The sequence below is a fragment of the Nannobrachium achirus genome, assembly GCF_963921795.1.
Source record: "Nannobrachium achirus genome assembly, chromosome: 10".
In the NCBI taxonomy this organism is placed as follows: domain Eukaryota; kingdom Metazoa; phylum Chordata; class Actinopteri; order Myctophiformes; family Myctophidae; genus Nannobrachium; species Nannobrachium achirus.
The window spans coordinates 63,974,752-64,001,955 of NC_137819.1; the positions used below are offsets into that span (position 1 = coordinate 63,974,752).

At 41.9% G+C, this 27,204-nt stretch overlaps 1 protein-coding gene across 1 annotated transcript in view; it reads left to right on the plus strand.

Annotated features, from left to right (window-relative positions):
• The window catches only part of LOC308293223 (protein NLRC3-like), a gene marked incomplete at its 3' end in the record, with an annotated part of 115,702 nt that overhangs the window by 76,030 nt on the left and 12,468 nt on the right, over positions 1-27,204 (plus strand). The window contains exons 2-5 of the mRNA XM_080735659.1: positions 14,791-14,971; positions 15,605-17,347; positions 24,253-24,381; positions 26,579-26,619. Of these exons, the coding sequence (XP_080591785.1) occupies positions 14,791-14,971; positions 15,605-17,347; positions 24,253-24,381; positions 26,579-26,619 (2,094 nt within the window). The remainder of the gene's footprint in view (positions 1-14,790; positions 14,972-15,604; positions 17,348-24,252; positions 24,382-26,578; positions 26,620-27,204) is intronic.

Sequence of the window (27,204 nt, forward strand, 5' to 3'; positions counted from 1 at the left end):
ATTCTGAGAACTTTAGCCAAAAATAGCAGATCTACAAGCTCACAACGCCTCGCACAGCGAGGCGTTGTGAGCTTGTAGATCGGCTATTTTCGGCAAAGACGGTGGGGGTAGAGGGGAAAAAGAGCAGACCAAGTACAGAGTGAAATGTCAAGTTATGTATTGACGATTCAAGTGGTTAAATATGTATTTGAAAACACAAATTGACACGAATCCAAAATACACTGATGATTTTGCTGTCAAACAATGAAACTATATGGAATCCATGAACAGGTTGTGGGGTCCCTGCTTCATCTCTCTCTCAACTAAGGGGTCCTTGGCCGGTGGCCAACGGCTCTTGCTGTGTTTCTCTGCCTTCCCTGACTCTCTGCAGGAGGCGGGGCAACGGTGCCACTGCAGAGCAAAAAGCCGGTAGAAACAGGAAGGGAACCATTTTGATGTGAGACTCATAACTGTGAACTTAATGTCAGGACAACACAGTGGGATTACAAAACAAACCAGAAGAACCAAAACTTAACATAAAGTAAGTGTTGTTGTTTTAATATCACTGCTACAACCACTTGGTTCTCACAGAAACACTTTAGAGCCTACTTATGGTTTCTAGTGATAATAATAATACCTCTTCCTGTCTAGTAGTCTGCCTGTCTTTACTTGCTCTTAAGCCCTTTGCACACAGGCACGTTTATCTGCACGGATAAAACGGACGATTTAGTTTTTTTAAAAGAAAACAAGTATTCTCTACAACCCCATGCACACCAGATCTGAATTAGCCGTGCGATGAGTGGCTGCGGCCCTGCGTTTTTTTCTCGATCGAACCCAGTTCGATTCGTGTGTCTTGTCGCATGCGGTAAAAAACTCATCACTCCCTTTTATGACTCCTTTTGGGATCCGCAGCGCCGATTCCGCACAGCATTGCACACCAAATCCAATGCGTTTTATTCATGCAGCAAACGAAAAAAACGCAACTGTCCTGTGTGCAAAGGGCTTTAGTCTTGGTCTTTGTGGTTTTGACGTCAACTGCAGAACAGGTCTAAACAGAGCAGAACACCAGAACAGGTCTAAACAGAGCAGAATATCAGAGCAGGTCTAAACAGAGCAGAACATCAGAACAGGTCTAAACAGAGCAGAACATCAGAACAGGTCTAAACAGAACAGAACATCAGAACAGGTCTAAACAGAACAGAACATCAGAACAGGTCTAAACAGAACAGAACATCAGAACAGGTCTAAACAGAGCAGAACATCAGAACAGGTCTAAACAGAACAGAACATCAGAACAGGTCTAAACAGAACAGAACATCAGAACAGGTCTAAACAGAACAGAACATCAGAACAGGTCTAAACAGAACAGAACATCAGAACAGGTCTTAACAGAGCAGAACATCAGAGCAGAGCGTTCTGAAATAATGCTGTCAATAATTGTGTAACCCTGTGAATGACAGGTGGATTTGGTATGATTATTTATCACATGTTATGATGGTACGCTCTACGGCTGAAACCTGCTTGGTTTCCATTGTGAGTTAACAGTGAGATCCGGTCTAGAGCCCGCCTACTGTATCCTGTCGTTTGCACTCTCACATGCATACACGCAGTGTTTCCTTTCCAGACCGGATCTGCAACATGCAAAGAGACTTTATTTTATATCCTCTATGGTGGAAATACTTCACCAGTTTACTGTAAACCATGTGGTTTTGAGGAAGATGCAAGAGAAGTAGTTTTCAGCAGGGTTTCAGTGTGGTTTCCTTTGAGTTTACTGTTTGTGAATGTAGTATAAGATATTTTACAATGAATGGTTTTAGGCTACAATCAAAATAATCAGATCATGGAAAATGTCTATTTTAAATTCAAATATTTACATAATTTTTAATGATTTATTTATTTTTTATTAAAGGTACTGCTGAACCAGTGGACATCTCAAAGCTGCAGTCCATAAATTAGTTTAATGAATAAAACATTATTTTAACCATGGTAGAGGATGTTAATTAATAGTATTATTAACATGATATTCCAACCTCTATGTCAGACCAACTGTTAGTTCTGTTGTTGCAACAGCTGTGTCTCTGTGGTCTAGTAGGACCCCTGTTGGTTGACAAGAGCTACTGCATGCATCAGCATCTACTGTAGTCTCAGCATTATGTTGGTGACATTGTTGCCTCATAGCAGGTTCACAGTTAATATTTGAATGTAATCACCGTATGTCAATAGCATATTGATAATACAGAATGAGATAAAAACTGACTGACTGTTCTAGAAACGTAAATCATTTTTAATTTTACTAACTGTGTGTGCGTGTGCCACACTGGGCAAATGGCTACAATAAAGGATGCTGAGGGTTAATGCCATGCATCTCTAGCATGTTGTGTTTTCTGATCTATTGTATTGACAGGTTTAATAAAGAGCAACATGGAGAGCAAGAAGGAGAAAGCTGACAAACATCACATCCACAGAGCAGAGTCTCCAACACCCAGCTGTGTGTCTGTGAAGAGTGACAAGTCTATGGGAGAACCTCCCGACTTCAGTGAACCTGGACCTCCACACACACAGTATGTCAATCCTCTGATACAATATACATTATTACTCCAGTTTTAGCTTCACTGCACTGACTCCTGGTTGTTTTACTTTTACTTGTTAAAGCTCTCTTTGGTCTGGCACCTTCGCACCTCGATGACTGCCTGCCTAGATATGTTCCAAATCGCCCCTAAGGTCTTCTAGTGCTGACCTGAACTTTTTAATTCTTGTAATAAATGTATACACATTTGTATGATTCCACAAGTCACAGAGCAGAGTCTCCAACACCCAGCTGTGTGTCTATGAAGAGTGACTGGTCAATGGGACAACATCCTAACTTCAGTGAACCTGGACCTCCACACACACAGTATGTCAATCCTCCTGTACAATATATAACAATCAAACACTACACACAACACTACTAGAATAACATAGTTATGCAATCATTTGGCCGACATCGTTATCCAACTATTAATTTAGCAAATGTCCGTCCGTCCGTCCGTCCGTCCGTCCGTCCGTCCGTCCGTCCGTCCGTCCTACTACACAGTTTCGCCGCCATGGTAACTGTCTGTCTGCATGCTAACAGCACGTCATACTCTGATGTGATAGTACTGACATCACAGACTGGCCTGGACATGGAACACCATGTATGGGCATAAAGATCTGCCCAACGAGCACTCCTACATGGAACACCATATATGGGTATAAAGATCTGCAACTCCAACATTACTTCTGAGACTCCTACATTCAATCCCTTAGATATTGTGCACACGTGCACAGCCCCCGAGCACAGGACTAGTATCATTAATTATCCTAAAATGGAAAAAGAAAGAAAAGAAAAGAAGAAAGAAAAATAATAAAATGAAATTAAATTAAATAATCTGAATAATAGTCAGTCTCTGTCTGCAGCAGTGTTGGGAGTAACACGTTACAAGTAATGTTGTTACTGTAATCACTTTTTTAGTAACAGAATAACCTAACACGTTAGTTTTGCAACAGGGTGCTAAGTTATTTGTTTTTTAGTTACACTGAAGACCTTGTATTGGGACGGTCCTCACACCAAGGAGCGGAGGAGAAACCTCGTTCCAAGCCTCTCTGGGGCATTTTAAAACTCGCTCACTTGTATTCAAAACCTTGTATTCTTATTCTTATAGGCCTACTCTTATTAATACAAGGCACATAAGAACAGGTGATTATTCTTATTTATTTTTTCACATGAGAGTGGTGATAACCCGCCCGCCCGCCAATAGAGTCTGAAACCTTGACCCATCCACCCGCATCGCGGGCGGGTTGGCGGACGCCACGGTCACCGGGTCGGCCCGCGCATCACTGTTGCCCAGAATAGCATTCTCGTTAAGGTGATCGGTTGAAGTGGTTAATAATGATATTCTAGGAAAAGAAAAGTCACAATATATTGTATTTATTTACAACTGTATTTCAACTCAAATTATGTCAAATGTTTGTGTGATTCCAGAAGTCTTCACCACAGAGCAGAGTCTCCAACACCCAGCTGTGTGTCTATGAAGAGTGATCAGTCTATGGGTCACCCTGGGAACTTCAGTAATGAACCTGGACCTTCAAACACAAAGTAAGATCACTGATCTCTATGAACTTTAACTGGAAAAACTAAAATAACAGAACAGTTTATCATTTTCTTCCAGATGCTAGTTATGATGATTTATTTGCCCTGCATTGGTTTACCTGCATGTGTGCTGACATATGATTGTAAATAAATACAATACAATATGATTTTGCTCCCCATAAATATGTTTCTACCTTTTCTAACTTTGCCTAGAATAGCATTCTCGTTAAGGTGATCGGTTGAAGTGGTTAACAATGATATTCTAGGAAAAGAAAAGTCACAATATATTGTATTTATTTACAACTGTATTTCAACTCAAATGATGTCAAATGTTTGTGTGATTCCAGAAGTCTTCACCACAGAGCAGAGTCTCCAACACCCAGCTGTGTGTCTATGAAGAGTGATCAGTCTATGGGTCACCCTGGGAACTTCAGTAATGAACCTGGACCTTCAAACACAAAGTAAGATGTTTATATATATATTATACATTGTGATGTCATCATGTGAAGTATGACATCAGTGACAACAGAGGGTGAAGCATTACCAAAATCTTCACTTTTACGTTTGTGCTCCATATATGGAGCTATAGATCGCCCTGGTCCAAATATGGAGTTTATGAGGTCAGAGACCTAGGGTATCTCTATATACAGTATGGAGTAACAATATTCGGTGGGTTACAATGGCTACCTATCAACTTATTCTGTAAAACTTTATAATAAACAAAAAATGAGCGAGTGCTACGGTCAGTGCTATAGACTTTATTCACACCGCGGCCATCTTGCATCACATGACCACATGGGGTGGCAGGCTGCATTACAAACCATTGTAAACAATGGAGCGATGATCCCAAAATATGAGTTCTGTTCAACCAATTTTCTTTTGACCAAATCAACAAATGTGCAGATGACAACATCAACATCCCCAAAAGGATTCAATAAGAATCCACATCCACAATATTATTCATGGTAGTTATAGGTTACAATGTTACTCTGTACAAAGACTTGCTACAGTATCTGTGCAGACTAGTGCTTGCTCTGCCATCATGTTAACTTACTGTATTGTGTTTTTTCTATATTAATAAGGAACAATTGAACAACAAATAGTTAATATGATGGCAGAGCAAGCACTGCCGATAGAAAGTCTGATCATCTGCATGATGACATCACTGATACTACACAGTTTCGCCGCCATGGTAACTGTCTGTCTGTCTGTCTGTCTGCATGCTACTCTGACATCTTAGTACTGACATCACAGACTGGCCTGGACACGGAACACCATATATGGGCATAAAGATCTGCCCAACCGGCACTCCAACATGGAACACCAAACATGGGAATAAAGATCTGCAACTCCAACATTACTTCTGAGACTCCTACATTCAATCCCTTAGATACTGTGCACACGTGCACAGCCCCCGAGCACAGGACTAGTATGATTAATTATCCTAAAATGGAAAAGAAAGAAAAGAAAAGAAGAAAGAAAAATAATAAAGTGAAATGAAATTAAATTAAATAATGTGAATAATAGTCAGTCTGTCTGCAGCAGTGTTGGGAGTAACACGTTACAAGTAACGCTGTTACTGTAATCACTTTTTTAGTAACAGAATAACCTAACACGTTAGTTTTGAAACAGGGTACTAATTTATTTTTCTTCTTTCTTTTCCCAAAACGATGGCATTATTTAGTTACACTGAAGACCTACAGTATATTGTATTTACATGTTCCTTCTGTTACCACAAGGGAAAAATAAACAGAAACAATTGTCTTTTTTTTTCTCTTTTTTTGTGATTCCAGAAGTTTTCACCACAGAGCAGAGTCTCCAACACCCAGCTGTGTGTCTATGAAGAGTGATCAGTCTATGGGTCACCCTGGGAACTTCAGTAATGAACCTGGACCTTCACACACAAAGTAAGATCACTGATCTCTATGAACTTTAACTGGAAAAACTAAAATAACAGAACAGTTTATCATTTTCTTCCAGATGCTAGTTATGAGGATTTATTTGGCCTGCATTGGTTTACCTGCATGTGTGCTGACATATGATTGTAAATAAATACAATTGTTACGCCCACAGGGCCTAGGGGTGTTTGCGGGGTAACAAAGGCAGGTTGTTGAATGCCAAAAAGTAGTTTTATTACACCAAGTTAACTCATTTAGTGCCACCCCTTTCACCACTAGAGGGCGCCCAGTGGCCAGAGAAAATCCCATAGAGATATGCTGGTATATGCAGAAGCCCTGCAGCCATGACTTGCCTGAACACTTTCCTTTGTGCATGACTGCATGTACAGGAAGAGGATGAAGTTAGCTTGAAGTTAGCTATTGGCTACCAAGCATTTTAGAAGCCTTATTTTCGTCAACTTAGCCATGATTAAACCTTGCACACCTCATGCATGGGAAAAAAACAGAGAAGAATGAGCTCTGAAAAATCCAATGCAATCCTGGATTGCATTGGAGTGGATTTGTGCAGTTTGTTCACAGCTTTCAAACAAAAAAATCCGATTGGAAATCCGTTCAGGCATTCTTGAGATAATCGCCCTTATGTTTTACATGTAATGTAAACAAAAATGGCTGCCCTGTATGTTAGATGGGGTTGTATGGGGGTGGAACATGCAAAATCGCGATTGAAATCATGTTCACCAGATTTGATGGGGTCCAAAAAAAAAAAAAAAAAATTCAAAAAAAATTTTTTCAAAAAAAAAAAAATTTTTTTTTTTTTTTTTTTTTTTTTTTTTTTTATATCCCGAACTTGTTCGGGATAGGCACCCTGTGATACGATCATATATCCCGAACTAATTCGGGATAGGCACTCAATGAGTTAATAAAGGTTACAGATAATGTAAATTAGGTTGCTCTGTGGAACTGGGTGAGACAGGGCTGAGCAGGCACCTAAAACAGAAACAACAATACAGAACTATCCCTATCCTAAAGATGAACCCCCAACTTTACCTAACTGACTACTTATCCAAATACTTCCCTGTCTGACTACTCTAACCTTGACCTAACAAACATACAGAGTGAGGAAACCTGCCCTACCTGAGTGATAACACAATGACACCTATAATAGCGAAAATACTTACTAACAATACTATACCCTACTCACCACAGTCAAATGTGGACTCTAAGGCAGCACTCGTTATTTATTGAAGGGGGTTATAGGAGCAAATAAATAAGCTCTGATATAAAATGCCATGACCCTCCCTCTCAATTGGGGAGAAAATCAATGACCCTCCCCAGTCCCCAGGCATTTAAAAAAAAAAGATTGACCCTCCCTTAACAACATGACCCACTGAGCAATAGTCGGATATTACACGACTAGTTATTTTTTAGCCATCATTTCAACCAGCTAGAATCCGGTTATATTCACACCGAAAATATACTTTGCAATTTATTCCATAATTCGATAACTATTTATTAAAAAAACAACAGTAAGGTGCTTAGCTGATCTCCTAATATTGGACTAACATAATTATAATATCCGTTGATCATTATTAAGTATAGTTTAGATCTAGCCGAGATTTAGCCGACTAAGTATAGTCGGCGTATCTACGTTTATATTTAGACAGAATTTAGACAATTGAAGTTAATCCCTGTTTTAATAAATATTTATGCACGTTGCAGAACTGATAGCCAAATATTGGTGTAAAATAGCCATTCATCACTATAAGGTATACGTCTGGACGGTCTGGGTGTAGTCGTTTTAAATACAGCATTTCAACGACTATCTTTAGACCATATGTAAAAGTTATCCTTGGTACTAAGGCGCGGTAAGCCGGTAGAGTGTTAATTAATTACTGTGATTGTGTGTAGTCACTCACTGTAAAGTGGAAACGTCCAGACAGCATGCTACTCTGAATTACATTTCTGACAGCAACACACACAGTCAAACACAGCCGCGGCGCCGCAGCGGACGCACACGCACACACACACACACACACACACACACACACACACACACACACACACACACACACACACACACGCTAAGGCTGTTACATTTAGTTTCCTCAACAATGTGCACTACCCTAAAATGAACACAGGTGGGCAATGTCACCTTTTAATACGGCCAGAAAGTCTATACTATCATATCAGCATTGATGGCCGAGTGGATAGCGTCGCCGACTTGAGTGCCAGAGGTCACTGGATCGAATCTCACCGTCGCCCTACTTTTCACTACTTTCGACGGCCGCTAACGGCGAAATGTAGACTTTTTCTATCCGACTAATAGTGGTCTAGTGTAGCAACCCGTGTAAATATAGCCGACTAAACAACTAGCAAAAAATTGCAAATCTAGACCTTTACAACACTGATTTTCAACGCGTGGTGTAGAAGATAAAAACACCACTATTAGGCAACTAATAAACCTCAAAATGCTCAGTGGGGACATTTACCACAATTTACCACAGTAAAATTATGCCTAAAACCTTAACTTATAGGGCTTTCGAGACGATTAATCATCATACAAAATAATTGCTATTGACAAATAATTAATTATATAATGCCAGTTCACTGCAGGTCATTTCAATTAAGCTCTCACTCCAGTTAGCTGGTGTGAACGATAAAATGACATAATAGGCTATAGAATGGATCAGTTGCAGTTAATAATAATAATAATAATAAAACTTTATTTGTATAGCACCTTTCATGACATGAAATGCAGCTCAAAGCGCTTTACAGAGCAGAAAATGAAGCACAAGTGCTTAACAGAGAAACAGTAAAATAAAATAAAAAATACAGAATAAAAAGAAATAATTAAAATTATTACAATTAAGCAGAGAAATAACAATTTCAGAACAGTGCGGACGTCAATTAGCAGCACAGGGATTTAAAAATGTAGCTAAAAGCAAGAGTAAAGAAATAGGTCTTGAGCTGTGCTTTAAAGCTATCCACAGAGGCTGCCTGTCTTAGGTGTAGTGGGAGTTTATTCCAAGCTGTCGGTCCATAGAAGCAGAAAGCTGCTTCACCATATTTTTTATATTTCATTGTTGGCGCCTCAAGTAGGTCTGCACTAGAGGACCTGAGTGGGTGGGTTGGAACATATCTATGCAGGCAGTCATAGAGGTACGAAGGTGCCAGACCATTTAGAGCTTTATAAACAAGTAAAAGTATTTTAAAATCAATCCTAAAAACAACCGGGAGCCAGTGTAGCGACGCTAAGACTGGAGTAATATGTTCTCTTATCTTAGTTTTAGTTAAAACTCTGGCTGCCGCATTTTGAACAAGTTGTAGTCTGTCAGTTGTTTTCTTTGGCAGACCAGAGAGAAGTGCGTTGCAGTAATCCAGCCGAGAGAAAACGAAAGCGTGGATCAGCGTTTTTGCATCGTTCAGCGACAGATAAGCTCTAATTCGTGCAATATTTCTAAGGTGAAAGAAGGCAATCTTTTGTGAATGAAAACGTAGTCCTGTGCTTTCTTATTGTCCTCACCTCAAATTAAACGCTGAATTATTTACTTTTCTTCAAATTGACTGGATCCAACCTGGATCACGCGAGGTAAAATCCAGGTCTTTATCCTTCACAATGCTTTCACATCAAACAAAGTAGCCTAATCACTCAAACCTATATGTGTGAGTGACCAAGTTTAACATCTTAATGAAGAAGGTAGAGACAGACAGTGCACTATGAGTTTGTGCACACTGTGCACTTTTAGCTTTTGGACAGATGCAACATCTCTCCAGCTCTCTCTCTTTGTTTTTGCTTTTTGAGAGAGCGACACACACACACACACACACACACACACACACACACACACACACACACACACACACACACACACACACACACACACACACACACACACACAGCAAGCATCGGCGTCTCAGTCTCAGCCGCCTCTCCTCCTAGTAGAACAGCCTTTCGGACTTTAAGGACTTTAAGGCCATCGGAAAATCACCACACATAATTTTTGTCTATTTCCCCCCTTCATTAGGCTATGATAGCTTTGATAATCCACATACTGTAGGCCTACTGCTTAATGAAGAAAATGATCAATTTAATTGCTTTTTGAACATCAAGAAAGTGTAAAATGTTAGCGAGGGACTAGTGGAAAATAGATCAACCCAGTTGCGTTCGGGTGTTGCGCTCTGAAAATAGCAGATATACAAGCTCATAACGCGTCGTGTTGATGGGCTAGACTAGGCCAGCTGCTGTTGGACTGTCTACTGCCGTTTTATTTCCCAGTTCGGCGTATTGTTGTGGGCGGTGGATCTGTAGTGTTGTATCTGCGACACAGGCCGTTGGAGCCAGCGGACCAGACGGACCGAACGTTGATTGGCTGGAGGTGACAGAGTGACGGGAGCCCTCCTCCACTAATAGCGGCAGCAGGGATCTGCAGACACTGACAAAACAAGGCGCGCGCGCACAAGACAACACATAACACTATGGCTTTAATCATTGCTCTTGTCGGTAACACGCAGCACTACCATAGAGGTATAAGGTAATGAGTGCAACGAGGCATGACGTGATGCCAATCCGATATGCCTTTAAGTGGTCACAGCTGAGCTGTTTCTTTTATTGTGGACTAGGCTAGTGGACATTCATGAAAAATTATCAAATTACACACACAGACACAAGCATTCAGAGATTTAGGTTTTTACTGATAGATATATTATGTCATAATTTATTTCGTGCATTATTTCATCCAAAAATAATTAATAATTATATTTGGTTGATCCAAATCCGCCCGCACCGCGGATCACTGTTTTGGAGCTCTCCAAGCTGCTGAAAAGACTGAACGTTTTTAAACCGCAGCGGCACACGCCCACCCACGCGACTCCCTTGAGAAACGTAATCTCCACTCCTTTGATGTCCAAATTGGCCAATTAGGTATACAGCTTGTAGCTTAATAGGCCATTGTCAATTCTTTGTTTGATCTCTCAGCTGGTAGTTAACAAGTTGGAGATGGCTGTGCGCTATCGTGATGGATGGACAGACAGGTCAGACCGTGGTGGGTCTACAGACTCTATACACAACAGATCTGCTATTTTCGGTGAGCTGCCTATAAAGCTTTGATTAAAAGATCTGATTAAATAAGCCATGTCACAGCGACCCTCATATTGTAATTTGGCAGAGCCTATTTATTGTTAAATCAAGTAGGCATATATATGGACCTATAGACTATGTATTTATTCATTTCACCTAATAATTAACAAATTAAGCACTGCATGGTGGGCATTACAGCTACAGATGTCATTTATTATTGACTATTATTCATTCATGAATGGGGAACGGCGCTGGGTGTCCCTGAAAAAAAGACAGCCAACAAGCAGTGAATGCACCGCTTCATGGCGTGTCGACATTTCATTTTAATATTTAATTTTTTACTAAGCCTGTAGCTTTGGACGCTATGGACAACAAATGTAACTTGACGTTAATGGAGTGAATAATACGTTTTTAGAGAGGTCAGCAGCTGCAGGAAAGATGAAACACAAATAGCCGACATTTGGAGAGAGATTTACCGACGCTAGAAAAATGTCCTCTCATGGAGAATACGATCATTTTGTCAAGGTATTAAACAAATGCCAAGTTAACTGAAGGTCAATAGTTGATGCTTAGCTAAACACATTTGTTTTATTTCGCCGTTTTAATATGTAAATGTTATGATGAAAAAAAAAACATGCCCAGCTCTGTGCATGGCTCAGGCCGTGCGGAAAAGGAAAGGGGAGGGGGAATGTATTTAGTATATATATTGGGCTTGTCATTCATTAATGCATAAAATAAGGATTGCCAAGGAGCCATTTGATCTCGAGAAGTATAGGCCTAGTTGGGAATATATTTGCTTCCCTGAAATTAAACAAACAGTTTCACACGTGCGTGCGTGCGTGCGTGGGTGGGTGCTGGATAATTTTATTGACTGCTCGCCCCTCGGATAAATGTTTTTTTTTCATGTCAAACTTTGAGTTTGGTCGCAGTTATCAATTTCTATTGCTTGTTGGATGATAATACTCTTTTAATTCGGGGGTTCTGCTGTGTTTTGTCTCGTTTATGAATTATAGGCTAGGCCTATGTGTCTTTTATCCAAACGTCGGGTTAAACTAAAGTTTGATTCGCACATGGATTTGCACAGCGGCTCTGCAAAGTGCAGACAGCCGCCATGCATTGCCAAGTAATTAAACAACACAAGTTCTATAGTCTATACTCTATAGTCAGACATCTATATTTCTCTGTGGATTTTCACATAAGCCTACACACCTTACTTCACCGCAACATGAAAAATCAGAGTTATAGCTACAGCACATGTGGTGAGTGAACGACACACGAGAGGCAGCAGCTCCAGTAGTGTTGGCTTGCGTCTTGGACTATTATACTGCACTCTGCTAGATAATTCTGGTATTGCCCACAAATAGGCCTATATAACTCAGGGTTTCATGCTCTCTCCGCAGACACGTTACAGACAATTAATATCGGACATCGGTGGAATAATTCACCGATGTTCGATACCCCTCCGATTGCTCCAAAACGACCGATATATCGAATTGACCGATCTATCTGTCGGGCTCTACTCCAGACGCTCCATCGATCCAGCACTCCAATGGAACTACACATATAAGCGTTTGAAGGTACACGCTCACCTGTAAACACGTCTCGTGTAACCTTTACAGGTAAGCGTGTACCTTCAAACGTTTACGTGTAGTTCCATTGGAGTGCAGACTCAAGCTCCGTTATGCCAAAATCTCACCTCCGCGTACCTCACGGGCGCACTCTCGACACACCTGTCAACGTGTTGTGTGGTTTTCCCCTTGACTTAGAGCAGCCAGGCCATCACAGGAGACGGTTACACTCAGGGCGGATTCACACTGCAATCCGTTTGATTAGAACTGATTCTGAAAACGGTTGCTGGTTCACGCTGGCCAGCATTCACATTGGCAGACCTTCTGGGCTCCCGGGAGATCACTAGCACTATATATCCCGGTCCATAGGTGGCGGTATGCACATAGTGTCATCAACTATGCGACATTGCTGATGCTGGTCGCCAATAAATTCAGGCACGAAAGTTGGTGTAACAATCCAATGATGCGCGACAGCGCAGTGTGGAACAGTCTTGGGTCCCACACCTCGACAACTGTTTAACAAAGAAACAAGCCTATTTGCATATCCATAGACCTGTAGGTGTCGAGCCGCTGATCTACAAGCTCACAATGCCTCGCATCCGCGACGCGTTGTGAGCTTGTAGATCTGCTATTTTCCAGGCGCATAAACGTGCAGAATGATGAGCGAGACGTGCAGTTATATTTTTATCATTTAATAATCAACGTGGCCTACAATTGAAACGCTTTCACAAGCCACAGTGTGGCTTAATATTCACATTAAGGGTAACAAGCACGCCAAGCAGGCACAGCAGTGCACAAATAACACCGTTAAAACAAATAAAACTTCTCCGCTAGGCCAACTCTGCCCCGTCGCAAGCAGCGCGCAGTAGAGATGAGACATTCGCGAACGATTCGACTCTCTTGAACGGCTCTTTTAAATGAACGATGGGATCCAGTCCGCAGTCGCGGGACACAGAGCAATGAGTCAGTGTCGAGAACGGTATGAGAAAAAACGGATGGGGGAGGCACAGCTCATGGATGAGAGCAGTGTGGACATGTCATGGACACAGGCTGCGAACACAAACAGCATTTGGATTACAAAAACACTGGAACAATTCAGAAGCACTTAATTAGAAATTGTAACTAGTAGCTGTGTATGTTAATCTGACATTAGTAGGCTAGATTGTTTACTTCTTGGACTTGGACATCCGTTTGTGCTGGCAGGTTATTTAATATGGGATTTTGACAGCTTGCTTCTTCCTCTTAACGGCTCCGAATGTTTTAACGGAGCGGCGGTGAATGTTTTAACGGAGCGGCGGTTCTGGCCGTTCCGTCTCACTTTCACCCCTGCGCTCAGTGCGCTGGTGCGAGACAATAAATAACTGTCTCCAATTGCTACTTCTCTCAGTCCATCGCACCGCAGTATAGTAGGCTAACTGGTGATGTAAAAATATATACATTTTTGACTCCTCGACTCAAACAATTGGCGTTTGAGTCCTACAAGCAAGCAATCTCTCTGTTAGACCAGGCCATGTCGACAACTGTTACCCAGTGTTTATTTGTCACGACGCCTGACTCGTCTACTTTATATGAGGTTACGTTCCGGTTTTGAGGCCGGTTGCTTCACACTGCGGCTCACCGGTCTCGAGGTCGCACAATGCAGTCTCGAGACTACCTCTTGAGGTGGTTTCGAGGCTATCCGTTTCTGAGGAAAACCGCACGCTTCACACTGTCAAAACCGGTTTAAACATCTGCCAAGTAGCCTCAAGACCGGTCTCGAGACCGCAGTGTGAATCCGCCCAAAGACGTGTGATTGTGTATCAAGCGTTGTTGTGCGTTGTTGTGCGTTTAAAGAGAGCGATCGACCTCCATACGCACACAACACACACACACACACACACACACACACACACACACACACACACACACACACACACACACACACACACACACACACACACAGCCACATTGCTTGTGCATACTGCCAATACATGGTAAATGGTGCATTTATATATTGCCTTTATCCAAGGTGCTTTACATAAAGTAGATTGTACATTACATTTTGTGTTAATGTTGCTAAGGTGTTAAGTATGTTTCAGGCCTTGGAGTGATATTGATACATATTGATATTACATACGTCATTGTCTATATTCATTTACTACTTTTTCTTCTCCCCCACAGAGAGAGGGAGAGGAGTGGTGGTGTTGTGACCGAGCAGAAGTCAAGGTGTTCAGTGTGTGAGGAGGTTCTGAAGGATCCAGTCTCTAGCAGCTGTGGACACTGGTTATGCAGACAGTGCATCACAGTGTTGGAGCAGTCTGCTCCAACAGGACTCCATGACTGTCCCCAGTGTGGACAGACATTCAGAACCACACCTGGACTGAAGACACCCAGTCACACCAGCAGTGGACAAAGTAAGACTGGACACAATGTACATTAATTAACACAGTTAACTGAAATGTTTGAGATGACAGAAGTCATTGTCAGACTAAATATCCACAATGTGTCATCAGTATCCATGTTTAAATAATGATGCTAAACATGGATCAACTCTGTATGAAAAACAGTGATCCACTGTTGTTTCTTTCGCCTGTTTTTCTTAGTTTTATTAACCACTTAAACCCCTTATGTTGTTTAGTGGAGACCCTCAGGGCTCTATACTAGTGTATTTTCTTTTTTCACTCAAAGAAAATATCTTTGCTGAAGATAGCAGATCTACAAGCTTACAGATCAGTTTGTAAGCTTGTTGATCTGCTATTTTCTGTCAAAGGTTTCCCCTGAATACGGAAGCTGGGGTTTAAGTGGTTAAATTAATAATGTGCATAGACAGCTGTAAGGATGTACAGTTATAAATTCAACTGAATGTTTAAAATGTCTTCATTGTCTTCTCATAGCAGGTGTCAGTCCCCAGGAGGTTCTAAAGGTTTATAAGGTCGGTTTGAACCGTCTTGATCGTGTGACATACGTCACTGAAGTGCCCTCCCTCAGCAGCATCTACACAGAGCTCTACATCTCAGCGGGAGAGAGTGAAGGGGTTAATACCCAACATGAGGTCTGGCAGCTTGAGAAAACCTCCAAGAGGAAGACCCTTCATGACCAACCAATCAAATGCTGTGACATCTTTAAGCCCCTCCTCCTTGGCAGAGACAAACCCATCAGAAGAGTTCTGACCAAGGGCATCGCTGGCATTGGAAAAACCTTCTCTGTGCGCAAGTTCACTCTGGACTGGGCAAGGGGTTTGGAAAATCAAGATGTCATTCTCCTGGTTCCCTTCTCATTCCGGGAGCTGAACTTGGTCAGAGATGAGCAGCACAGTCTTCTCTCACTGATCCATCGTTTCCACCCAGAATTAAAGAAGGTCACAGCAGAGCAGCTCGCTGTCTGGAAGGTTGGCTTCATCTTTGATGGTCTGGATGAAAGCAGGTTTCCGCTGAAATTCGAGAACATTCGCATTGGTTCTCATGTCTTCCAAGAGAATGACATTGTTTCTGATGTCACAGTGACATCATCAGTGGACTTGCTGTTGACAAACCTCATCGAGGGGAATCTGCTCCCCTCAGCCCTCCTCTGGATAACTACCAGACCTGCAGCAGCCAATCAGATCCCTCCTGATTGTGTTGACATGGAGACTGAAGTACGAGGGTTCACAGACCCCCAGAAGGAGGAGTTCTTCAGGAAGAGATTCAGTGATGAGAAGATGGCCAGCAAAATCATCTCACACATGAAGACATCAAGGAGCCTCCACATCATGTGTCACATCCCAGTCTTCTGTTCGATCACCGCTACCGTTATGGAGGACATGTTGAAGACAGACGAGACAGAACAGCTGCCCACGACCCAGACTCAGATGTACAGCCACTTCCTGTTGGTCCAGACAAAGAGGAAGAATCTGAAGTATGACAAGACACATAAGGAAAATAATAAAGACAAGAAAAAGAAACCAAACAAGAGACAGAGAAAGAAGCAGCAGCAGCTCACAAAGCTCATGGAGAAGGACAGGGAACTTCTTCTGAAGCTGGGCAGGCTGGCGTTTGAACATCTGGAGAAAGGCAGTGTCATGTTCTACCAAGAAGACCTGGAAGAGTGTGGCCTTGATGTGAAAGAAGCCTCGCTGTACTCAGGAGTTTGCACAGAGATCTTCAAAGAAGAGACTGTTCAATGTGAGAGAAAGGTCTACAGCTTTGTTCATCTGAGCATCCAGGAGTTTATGGCTGCAGTCTACCTGTTCCACTGTTTCACACAGAAGAACATGAAGGTACTGGAGACATTCCTGGGAGGAGGAGGACCCTTGCTGACCCTGGAAGACTTCCTGTACAGAGTCATGAAAACATCCCAGAAGAGTAAAAATGGCCACCTGGACCTCTTTGTCCGCTTCCTTCATGGCCTCTTACTGGAGTCCAACCAGAGTCTGTTAGGAGGTCTACTGGTTCAGAAAGAGAACCATCCAGAGAGCATCCAGAGAGTCATTAACAACCTGAAGGAGATGACCACTAAAGATCACTCTCCTGAGAGAATGATCAACATCTTCCACTGTTTGATGGAGATGAACGACCACTCAGTACTTCAGGAGATCCAACAGTACCTGAAGTCAGGGGACAGTCTGTCTCCATCCCAGTGTTCAGCTCTGGCCGCCATGCTGCTGATGTCAGAGGAGGTTCTGGATGAGTTTGACCTGCTTAAATACAACACAGACGACTGGGGGCGATGGAGACTGATCCCAGCTGTGAGGAACTGCAGAAAGGCTCGGTTAGTAGTCATGTGAATAGAAACATCCTAGAGTCAATCTGCCATTACAGTTAACATGTCTTTAACTAGAAACTAATAGTGACTGGTGGTATTGTGTGTACGTGCAAAGTTCACAACAAAGCAGAGAAAAAAATAGAGAGATGAAATTCAGGGAAATTGCAAGTGTGGTTGCTGTGACGCGAGTCACGAGGAATCCTCTGGGAAATTAATTCTGTCTTACCTTTTATATTAGATACTGTGGTGTCATTCATATTAGATACTGTGACATCATTTATATTAGATACTGTGATGTCATTTATATTAGATACTGTGATGTCATTTAGATACTGTGATGTCAAGTGAAGCATGACTAAAAGCTTCACCTTTCTGTTGTTCAGTCGTCCAACCTGGATAACATTACTCAGAAAGTTTACAAAACACAGCTTCACTTTGCTGGGAAAACATTCTCTGAGTGAATACAATAGTGTGTTGCTATGGCAACCACACTAACTAAACTAAGAGTGTAAAATCCCTGCTGGTTGAACCCACCAGACCAGTGGTTTGAACCCACTGACACTCAGTAGTGGAACTTAAAATAAAAATCACACCCAGCGTGAAGTCAGTGGTGCCTTTTATGAGTTAATTACAACGTCTGTCCGGACGGACATACACACAAAGCCAAATGTAGGCGTGGTATGCACTGCTCAAAATGGACCAGATCATTATTATTTTCAGTGGGTCTCTTTCACTCAGCTCTTTACATTTCTGCTATATTCTTTACTATAGGTTTGCTTCTAAATAAAGAGCCACGTCTGATTCATGACAGGCTGTGTAAAGCCTTGATTTGTGCATCTCAGGATCATCAGATGATGAATTCCACCAAATCAAATGTGCCTTCATCTATGGACAACTTATAAACAATATATGTGTGTCGGTGCTCCGCCTCGAAGCCAGATCAAAGCCTGCAGCTGTGGCCCAGCTTGAGGAGACAGGGATGAGAAATAGAGAGACTGATTGCTGGTCTCTAGCAGCTTGTTTGTAAAGCTTTTACACAGATTAGGCAGTAAATATACAATGTAGTTCAGTCTTCATTTCACACCTTTAACTGCTGGTCGAAAGCTTTAATATAAAAGGTTTTATCTTCCTCCGTACAGTCATTCTGTGCTGTCAAGCGGTGTAGTTTATTCCACACTCTACTCCGCTAAATACTGTTCATGTCTGGATAACTAGATATTAGATCTTTTATTTAAATCCCATGACAGTGAACAGTGTATAATTTGTTTTGATAATCTCTTATTTAATATGCATTTACAGACTTGTTGGCTGTGACCTCGGACAGACAGAGGTTGAAGTTGTGGCTTCAGCTCTCAGCTCTAATCCTTCCCATTTGAGAGAATTGGACCTCAGTGAAAACGACCTGAATGACTCAGGACTACTGGAGCTGCTCTGTGAAGGACTGAAGAGTATGCACTGTAGACTGGAGATTCTACGGTAAGATACATTTACCCGATTTATATTGATCACTTCTGTAATAGGCCTATGTACTGTATTATGTGAATGTAATATGAATGCTGTGGTGAGAATGTATTAATAAGCTTGATATCATGATAACCCAAGCCTATGTGCCTGAGTAGACGTTAAAATGACCCCAACCATGTTTGAAAGTGTAATATCCCTTTAAGGCAAATGTATACGCTACTTCTTCATACAACAGGATTGTGCATAAAAATAACTGATCTACAAGCTCACAACGTGTCGAGGACACAAAGCTCATGTGAGCTTGTATATTTGCTATTTTGAACGTGTGACCCCAAGAGGGTCCCAAAACTATTTTTGGGCGTCCCCAGCTTAATGTGCAACACACAGTGTATACAGGGTATCTGCACATTTATAAAGGTACACTTTATTGACCTTAACCAAATTGACCAAATTGTCAAATATTCTGGAAGGAAGCGGCAAACATTCTGAAATAGCCGATCTACAAGCTCACTGCGAGGCATTGTTCCAAGTGCTTGTCAGGGTGGGGTCCCCTCCCCAGTTCAAATATGATAATCAATCAATCTGGTGTTTCATTCTTCATTCAGACTGGCTCACTGCAACTTGTCAGAGAGATGCTGTGAACTTCTGGTCTCAGCTGTAAGCTCTCATCCCTCCCTAAGAGAGCTGGACCTGAGCTCCAACATGATGGTGAATGTTCCAGTCCTGGAGAACTGCAAGTGAGTAGACTTGAGCTGTGTTCATGTTAGTGCACTGAATGTGCAGAGTTTCCCTCATGTGTCTCTGAACAGAGTATTCACTCTGACACAAAGTCACAAATAGATGTGTACATATTTGTGTATTTAGTAGGGCTGTCAAAGTTAACTCGATAATAACGAGTTAGCGGCCATTCCTTTTAACGTGTGATTAGCGCACTGTGGTGTTTGAAACGTGGTCCACTCCAAGTGCCGTGGTCCACTCCAAACGTGTTTGGTTTAACATAACATAAGGTAAACGTGTTGTAATTTGATTAAAAGTAACATGCCACGAAAACAAACTCGTAGCTTATTATCTCCAAAGTAAAGCCTGACTAAAGGGCTGTCCATGCTGTCTCCGACCACCAAACTTTTTGCAGCTTTCCCAACTCAGTCGGTGACAGTATGGACAGGCCTTTAGACTTTGTCGTAAGACGTGTTGTATGCCAAAACTAGCTGATCTGCAAGCATGCAAGGTGTGATTTTGCAGATTGGATATTTCCACTTGCGGAAACTTGCAGGATGTGAGACGTTCAGAAACATTTGCCTTCACAATAAAAGCCTAATTGTTAGTAATCATTACTGCAATGTTAAAGTTAGTAAATCAATATGTCCATCTGTTGGGCTTGAGCTCTGGTCCTTAGTGTTAGAAGGAGTTCTCCTTAACTCACTAAGGAAAGTAGGCTTTCAACCTCAGATCCGTCTTTGTTTTTTGTGAGTAGCTAAAGTCTTTTTTTTAAAGACTACATATGAGAGGCTGAGCAGGCTGGGCTACCGTGGCTGTGAGTGCAAGGGCTCATCGGTGACATAGCGTTAAGGATAACTCCTTCTAACGCTATGGACCAGAGTTAGAACATGTAGAAATGTGTCCCTGCCATTATTTACACCCTGCAAAGTGTAAATAATAACTTGACTAGACTGCAGAGAGAACAGTTTAGTGCCTCAAAGAAACTAGTACTTGTGGTTGAGAAATAACAAGACATAGCCTATCCAAGATAAATCTGCATAGTAAAGTTGCATCAAGAAGGGATAAAAGGAGAGTGGAGTTCTCTAGAGGTTAAGGTGGAGTCTGAGGAGGAGTTGAGATCCAAACTGGGCAGCAATGAGTACTACATGTCTGGATGGGCTGCAGGACCAAGATAATAGGCTATTTAAGCAGAGACGTTGTGGACGACGGCTACGGCGAACGGAAATGAATCGGTGCTCGATGTATAAACCTCGCTGCCGTAGCAGTCAGTTCTACAACGGCAGAAGGCACCTCTTCACGTAGCGCTCACAACGTCGAGATCAGCTGATTGATTTTACTACTGTGGACGCATTTTTTGCATGATCTCGGCTTATAATTACACTGTATTGTTATTACTGCTTTTCTCCTTTTTTGTGAAGCAATCGTGATGTTTGTTCTTTACATGTGAAGCACTTTGAGCTGCAGTCTCTGTATGAAAGTTGCTGCTATATAAATAAAGTGTGTTATTATTAGTATTATTGTTAGGCCTGTCATTATATTATCTGGGATAAATGAATTTACTAACTGTGCGAAAGTAAGATAGGCTACACTTTTCCACACAGCATGTTGAATGAATAAGCTCTGCCGCGAGCTGTCCCCATCTAGCTCAGTCGGCCAACTCAAAGACTAGAACAGGATTTCTCAGCCCCTACGAGGCATCAACTTCAGTCACAATAAACTAAACCACTTCGCTACTCACCCATCCAAAGGTCGCTTTTCGTTGTTGAACGTCTATTCTCCGCGGTGGGCAACCTAACAGCACCAAACCCACTCTGTAAAATACATAATTTTTGTCTTGAAATAAAACACACCCACTTCGAACCACCGCAGACACAACCCAGGAATAAGCGGCGGTTGAGTTGGATGCGTTTTATTTCATGCCAAAAATAATGTATTTTACAGAGTGGGTGGGGTGCTGAGAGGTTGCCCACCGCGGAGAATAGAATTTCAACAACGCAAAACTACCTTTGGTTTGGTGAGTAGTTAAGTAGTTTAGTTTATATTGATTGAAGTTGAGCCCTCGTAGGGGTACAGATATCCTGGTCTAGTCTTAGAGCCCGTCGCCTGTCATAGGGAGCTGACGCTTTGGACCAGAGCTGTGTGTGCCACTGACACACGCATCATATAGCGCACACGCACACACACACACACACACACACACACACACACACACACACACACACACACACACACACACACACTGTATATGCGATCAGCAGGCATCTTTTGAGTGTTGTCTTTGTTTCTGTCCGTATTTATGTTCAACACGTGTGGCATAGACACGTCACCATGAGAACCACAGCTGTCAGTGGAAGGGGTGTTTTACCACCGCCAGGCGGTGGCGTTGTGTATGGTTGGTTCCGACGCCGCCGGCTGTGAGCTTAACGGTTTGGACCGCAACGGCGATTACGTCATAGCAGCCGTAGTCCCGCCTCACGTCGCCGTATCAGAAAGGCGCCGCTTAAATAGCCTAATGATAGGAGAAACACTGTAGTGTCAGCTAGTGGAGACGTTGTGTTAGACACTGAGACATTGATGCATTGTTGTTCTACTTCCTGCAGAGTGAAACATGGAGGAGAAGATTGGCTTAATCCTCAATTCATTACCAGATGTGAGTATCTGTCACACCCACCAGTTCACCTGGTTTTCACCTTAGCACCACCCACCTGAACCAGTCCCTCCGCCTCCTACAACAAGACCACCCACCTGTCCTAATCCCTCCTCATTCTCATGACAGTACTGCCCATGGCTCTTCCCAGTTGTTTACTAAATGCTCTAGAACAGTGATTGTAAACCTGGGGTCTGGGGACCCCCAGGGGTCCTTGAGGGAGTTCCAAAGGGTCCACAGCAAAATTAGTTTAGTGTCAAAGTCAGTGTAACCAGTTGAAACCTATATACAGATTGGCTATTTGAAAATAGCAGATCTACAAGCTCATGTGACACGATTGTAGATCTGCTATTTTCAAATGCATAATTGGATTAATCTGGTTACACTGATTTAGCTATTCACTGTTTTCAATTTATCTTGGGGATTCTTCCCCCTTTTTCTTACAACTCTACATTTTAATTTGGTTTTAGTTTACATGAAAAGGTTTAAGAACAAGGTTTGATATGGCACTCAATCAACACCTACAACTTGTAGCCTATGGGATATAGGCTTTAAAAACTGTGCTCTCATTTTGTATATTCATTGGAGCCATCTCCACCATTCTATTTCCTCAAAATTATATTTATTTTCACCTAGGAGTACTTCATGTCCATAGCTGATAAGTGTTGCGTGTATAGGCAATTCAAAAGCACGTCAACTGGCTCTAGCCTCAATCTATGCCCAAACAGTGTAACTCGAGTGGGTCCCGTCGGGTCGGCAATGTCCAATTTTCTTATTCTTATGAAAAATGTAGCAAATCCCAAGTTTAATTGTGTTGGATAGTGAAGCAGTGATCATGGGAAAAAAAAAAAAAAAAAAAATACACACACGAAGGGGGAGAGGGCTGAGGGAATCAACCTGTCTTTATAAACACAATTCAACCATTGATCTCATTTGTCAGTGTCAACTGGTAAAGTGTGAAATGTTTGATAGCTGTCAGCAGCATCTGGGCACAGAGCATAGAGCAACCTGGCGTTTCCCTGCCCACAAAGGTTGTACTAATATAATGAAATGATGAAGAGGGGAGGTGCGTGGGTGGGTTCGATTATATTGTGCCAGTTAATCGCTCTTTTTGGATTGGCACATTTGACCCCCAAGGTTTCATCCTCCAGGAAGAAACCCAAATACAAAGGGAATACATAATTGCTCATAACAACCACACCAGGGGGTCTAATGAAGTACTGTCAACCTCCTAGTCACATGAAAACCAGAAAAAGTAGAAAACTATGGCACCACATCTTTAACATTTCATAAACTATTGCAGGGATCTTCAACATTTTCATGCCAAGGACCACTTAGTTGAGAGAGAGACGGTGCAGGGACCCCCACAACCTTGTCATAGATTCCATATGTTTCCATAAGTGTATTTTTGGATTTGTGTAAATTTGAGTTTTCAGATATTTAATCACTTGAACTGTCAATAATTAATAAACTTGACCTTTGACCTAGTGTGTGTGTGTGTGTGTGTGTGTGTGTGTGTGTGTGTGTGTGTGTGTGTGTGTGTGTGTGTGTGTGTGTGTGTGTGTGTGTGTGTGTGTGTGTGTGTGTGTGTGTGTGTGTGTGTGTGTGTGTGTGCGTGTGTGTGTGCGCGTGTGTGCGTGCGTGTGTGCGTGTGGGTCTGTGTTGTTTTCTCATCAGATTTCCAGAGTTTAACAGGGAGGAACATGAAGGTCCTGGAGACATTCCTGGGAGATGCTGTATATTCCCTCTCTGACTTCCCAAAAGCTGCTATGAAGAAATCCATGGAGAGTAAAAATGTCCACTTGGACCTCTTTGTCCGCTTCCTTCATGGCCTCTCTGTGGAGTCAACCCGGAATCTGTTGCGAAGCCTATTGCAACAGACAAAGAGCAGTCCATGGGAGATCCAGAAAGCCACCAACAACCTGAGGGAGTTGCTAAAAGATGCCTCTCCTGACAGATGTATCAACATCTTCAACATCCTCCAGTGTTTGATGGAGATAAACGACCACTCATTACATCAGGAGATCCAACAGTACCTGAAGTCAGAGAACAGAACAGAGAAACTGTCTGAGACCCTGTGTTCAGCTCTGGCCGTCATACTGCAGACATCAGAGGAGGTTCTGGATGAGTTGGACCTGGACAAATACAACACATCAGATGAGGGGCGAAGGAGACTGATCCCAGCTGTGAGGAACTGCAGGAAGGCTCGGTTAGTAGTCATGTAGTCTCACGTGGCCAGACTGTTGACTCCCACGATTTGCAAATGCTCCCGTCATACAGTTTGGGGCAAAGGAGGTCTTTGGATGAGTGGAAGTGAAGCCTCCTCCACACTTTCACAAATCACAACCTCCACCCCTCATTTCTCACATGCCCCTCTTCTAGCGCCACCATGAGGTTGCCGACCTGGCGATCACTTATCTCCCGATTAGAGAGTCTTACTGGTTTTATATAGTGTATGGTCGTCAACGACTCGCATTAAACCCCCCGACTTGAAGACAGCCCTAATTTAGTTTTAGTAATAGTCAGCTGAAAAGTTTTAGTCTGGTTTTATTTGACTAAATACCATAAAACTATAGTTGACATTTAGTCGACTAAATTGCTTTTTGGCGGGCCGTGATAGTGTTGAAATTTTTACTCCGCTGTGTGCTGAAAATAACAGATCTACAACTCACAACATGTCGAAGCACCACAAGTTGAGAGCATGTAGATCTGCTACTTTCTGAGAGAGTGACATCTGCCTAACCCTAACCCTAACTAAACGAAAAATGACTTGTCTTTTAGTTCTGGATCTCTTCTCCACTAGTCCCTGCCTAACAGTTTTGTTGAGGAAATAGTAAGTATATTTAGTCATAGTCAGGGGCGTCAATTGGGTATGGCAGGGGTATGCAGCTGCCATGAGTGAGCATGTAGATCTGCTATTTTCACAGTAGAACCGTGTTATACAAAATGTAAAGCCTCTTTTCCATGACGACTCCCATCTTTGCCATACCCTAAATTTTGCTGAACTGATGCCACTGGTTATAGTTTTAGTCACCATATCTTAGTTTTTATTTAGTTTTGTCATTGAGAAAAGTTAGTTGTCGAAAAGTTTTCGTCAGTTTTATTTTTATTTGTTTATTTGTGGTGTTAAAAAAGAAAAAAGGGAAAAAAAAACTATTTGCACCTCATTGGATATTTGCTATCTCTGTACCTGTGATGCTCTGTGTGGGAGCATCACTTGTATTTCCTGGTTCTGTCTCTTGTCTCTTCACATAACCTCTATATTGTAGCTTATTAAATGTTATAATATTGGGGGAAATGCAAACTAACGTGTCGGTGCTCCGCCGCGAAGCCAGATCAAAGCCTGCAACTGTGGCCCAGCTTGAGGAGACAGGGATGAGAAATAGAGAGACTGAATGCTCTGCTAAATACTTTTTATGTCTGGATAACTAGATAGGAAATATTTAACTTCCATGACGGTGAACTGTGTGTAATTTGTTTTGATAATCTTTTATTTAATCTGCATTTACAGACTTGTTGGCTGTAACCTCGGGCAGAAAGAGGTTAAAGTTGTGGCTTCAGCTCTCAGCTCTAATCCTTCCCATTTGAGAGAATTGGACCTCAGTGAAAACAACCTGAACGACTCAGGACAAGTGGAGCTGCTCTGTGAAGGACTGAAGAGTCTGCACTGTAGGCTGGAGATTCTACGGTAAGATGAATTTACCCAGTTTATTTAGATATTTATTTTTTATTATGTACTGTATTGTGTGAATATAATATGAATGATGTGATGAGAATGTATTACTAAGCTTGATGTCATGATAACCAAAGCCTATTATGTGCCTGAGTAGACGTTAAAATGACCCTAAACATGTTTGAAAGTGTAATATCCCTTTAAGGCAAAGATACGTCATCATACAACAGGATTGCACATCTAAAATAGCTGATCTACAAGCTCACAGTGAGTTGATGAAACAACACTTGTGAGCTTGTAGATCAGCTATTTTCAACATGTGACCCCAAGGGGGTCCCCAAATTATGTTGTGGGGTCCCCAGATGATTAGCTTAATGTGCAACATACAGTATAAGTCTATACAGGGTATATGCACATTTCAAGAGGTAAAATGTAATGGCTTATGTAATGACCATTTAAAAAACAAATGGCCAAATTGTCAAATATTACAGAAGGAAAAGGCAAACAATGTCAAAATAGCAGATCTACAAGCTCACTGCGAGGCATTGTTCCAAGTGCTTGTCAGGGGGTCCCCAGTTTAAATATGATTATCAATCAATCAATCAATCAATCTGGTGTTTCATTCTTCGTTCAGACTGGCTGACTGCTACTTGTCAGAGAGAAGCTGTGAACTTCTGGTCTCAGCTGTAAGCTCTCATCCCTCCCTAAGAGAGCTGGACCTGAGTTCCAACATGATGGTGAATGTTCCAGTCCTGGAGAACTGCAAGTGAGTAGACTTGAGCTGTGTCCATGTTAGTGCACTGAATGTGCAGTGTTTCCCTCATGTGTCTCTGAACAGAGTATTCACTCTGACACAAAGTCACACATAGATGTGTACTTACTGTATTTGTGTATTTAGTAGGGCTGTCAAAGTTAACGCGATAATAAAGAGTTGATGCACATTCCTTTTAACGGCACAATTTGTTTTGATGTGTAATTAATGCACTGTGGTGTTTGAACCGTGGTCCATTCCAAACTCTGAGGTAAACGTATTGTTGTAGTTTGATTAAACATAACATGTAGTTTGATTAAACATAACATGTAGTTTGATTAAACATAACATGTAGTTTGATTAAACATAACATGTAGTTTGATTAAACATAACATGACACTGAAAAAAGGCTCATATAGCTTATTATCTCCCAAGTAAAGACACCTTCACAATAAAAGCCAGATCATTAGTAATCATTACTGCAATGTTACTAAATAAATATGCCCATCTGTTATTTGTTGGGCTTGAGTTTATCATTTCAGCTTTTTTCTCCCATTCACACCTTTTGTTACTTGAAGATTCTGGACTGTAGTTGTCATT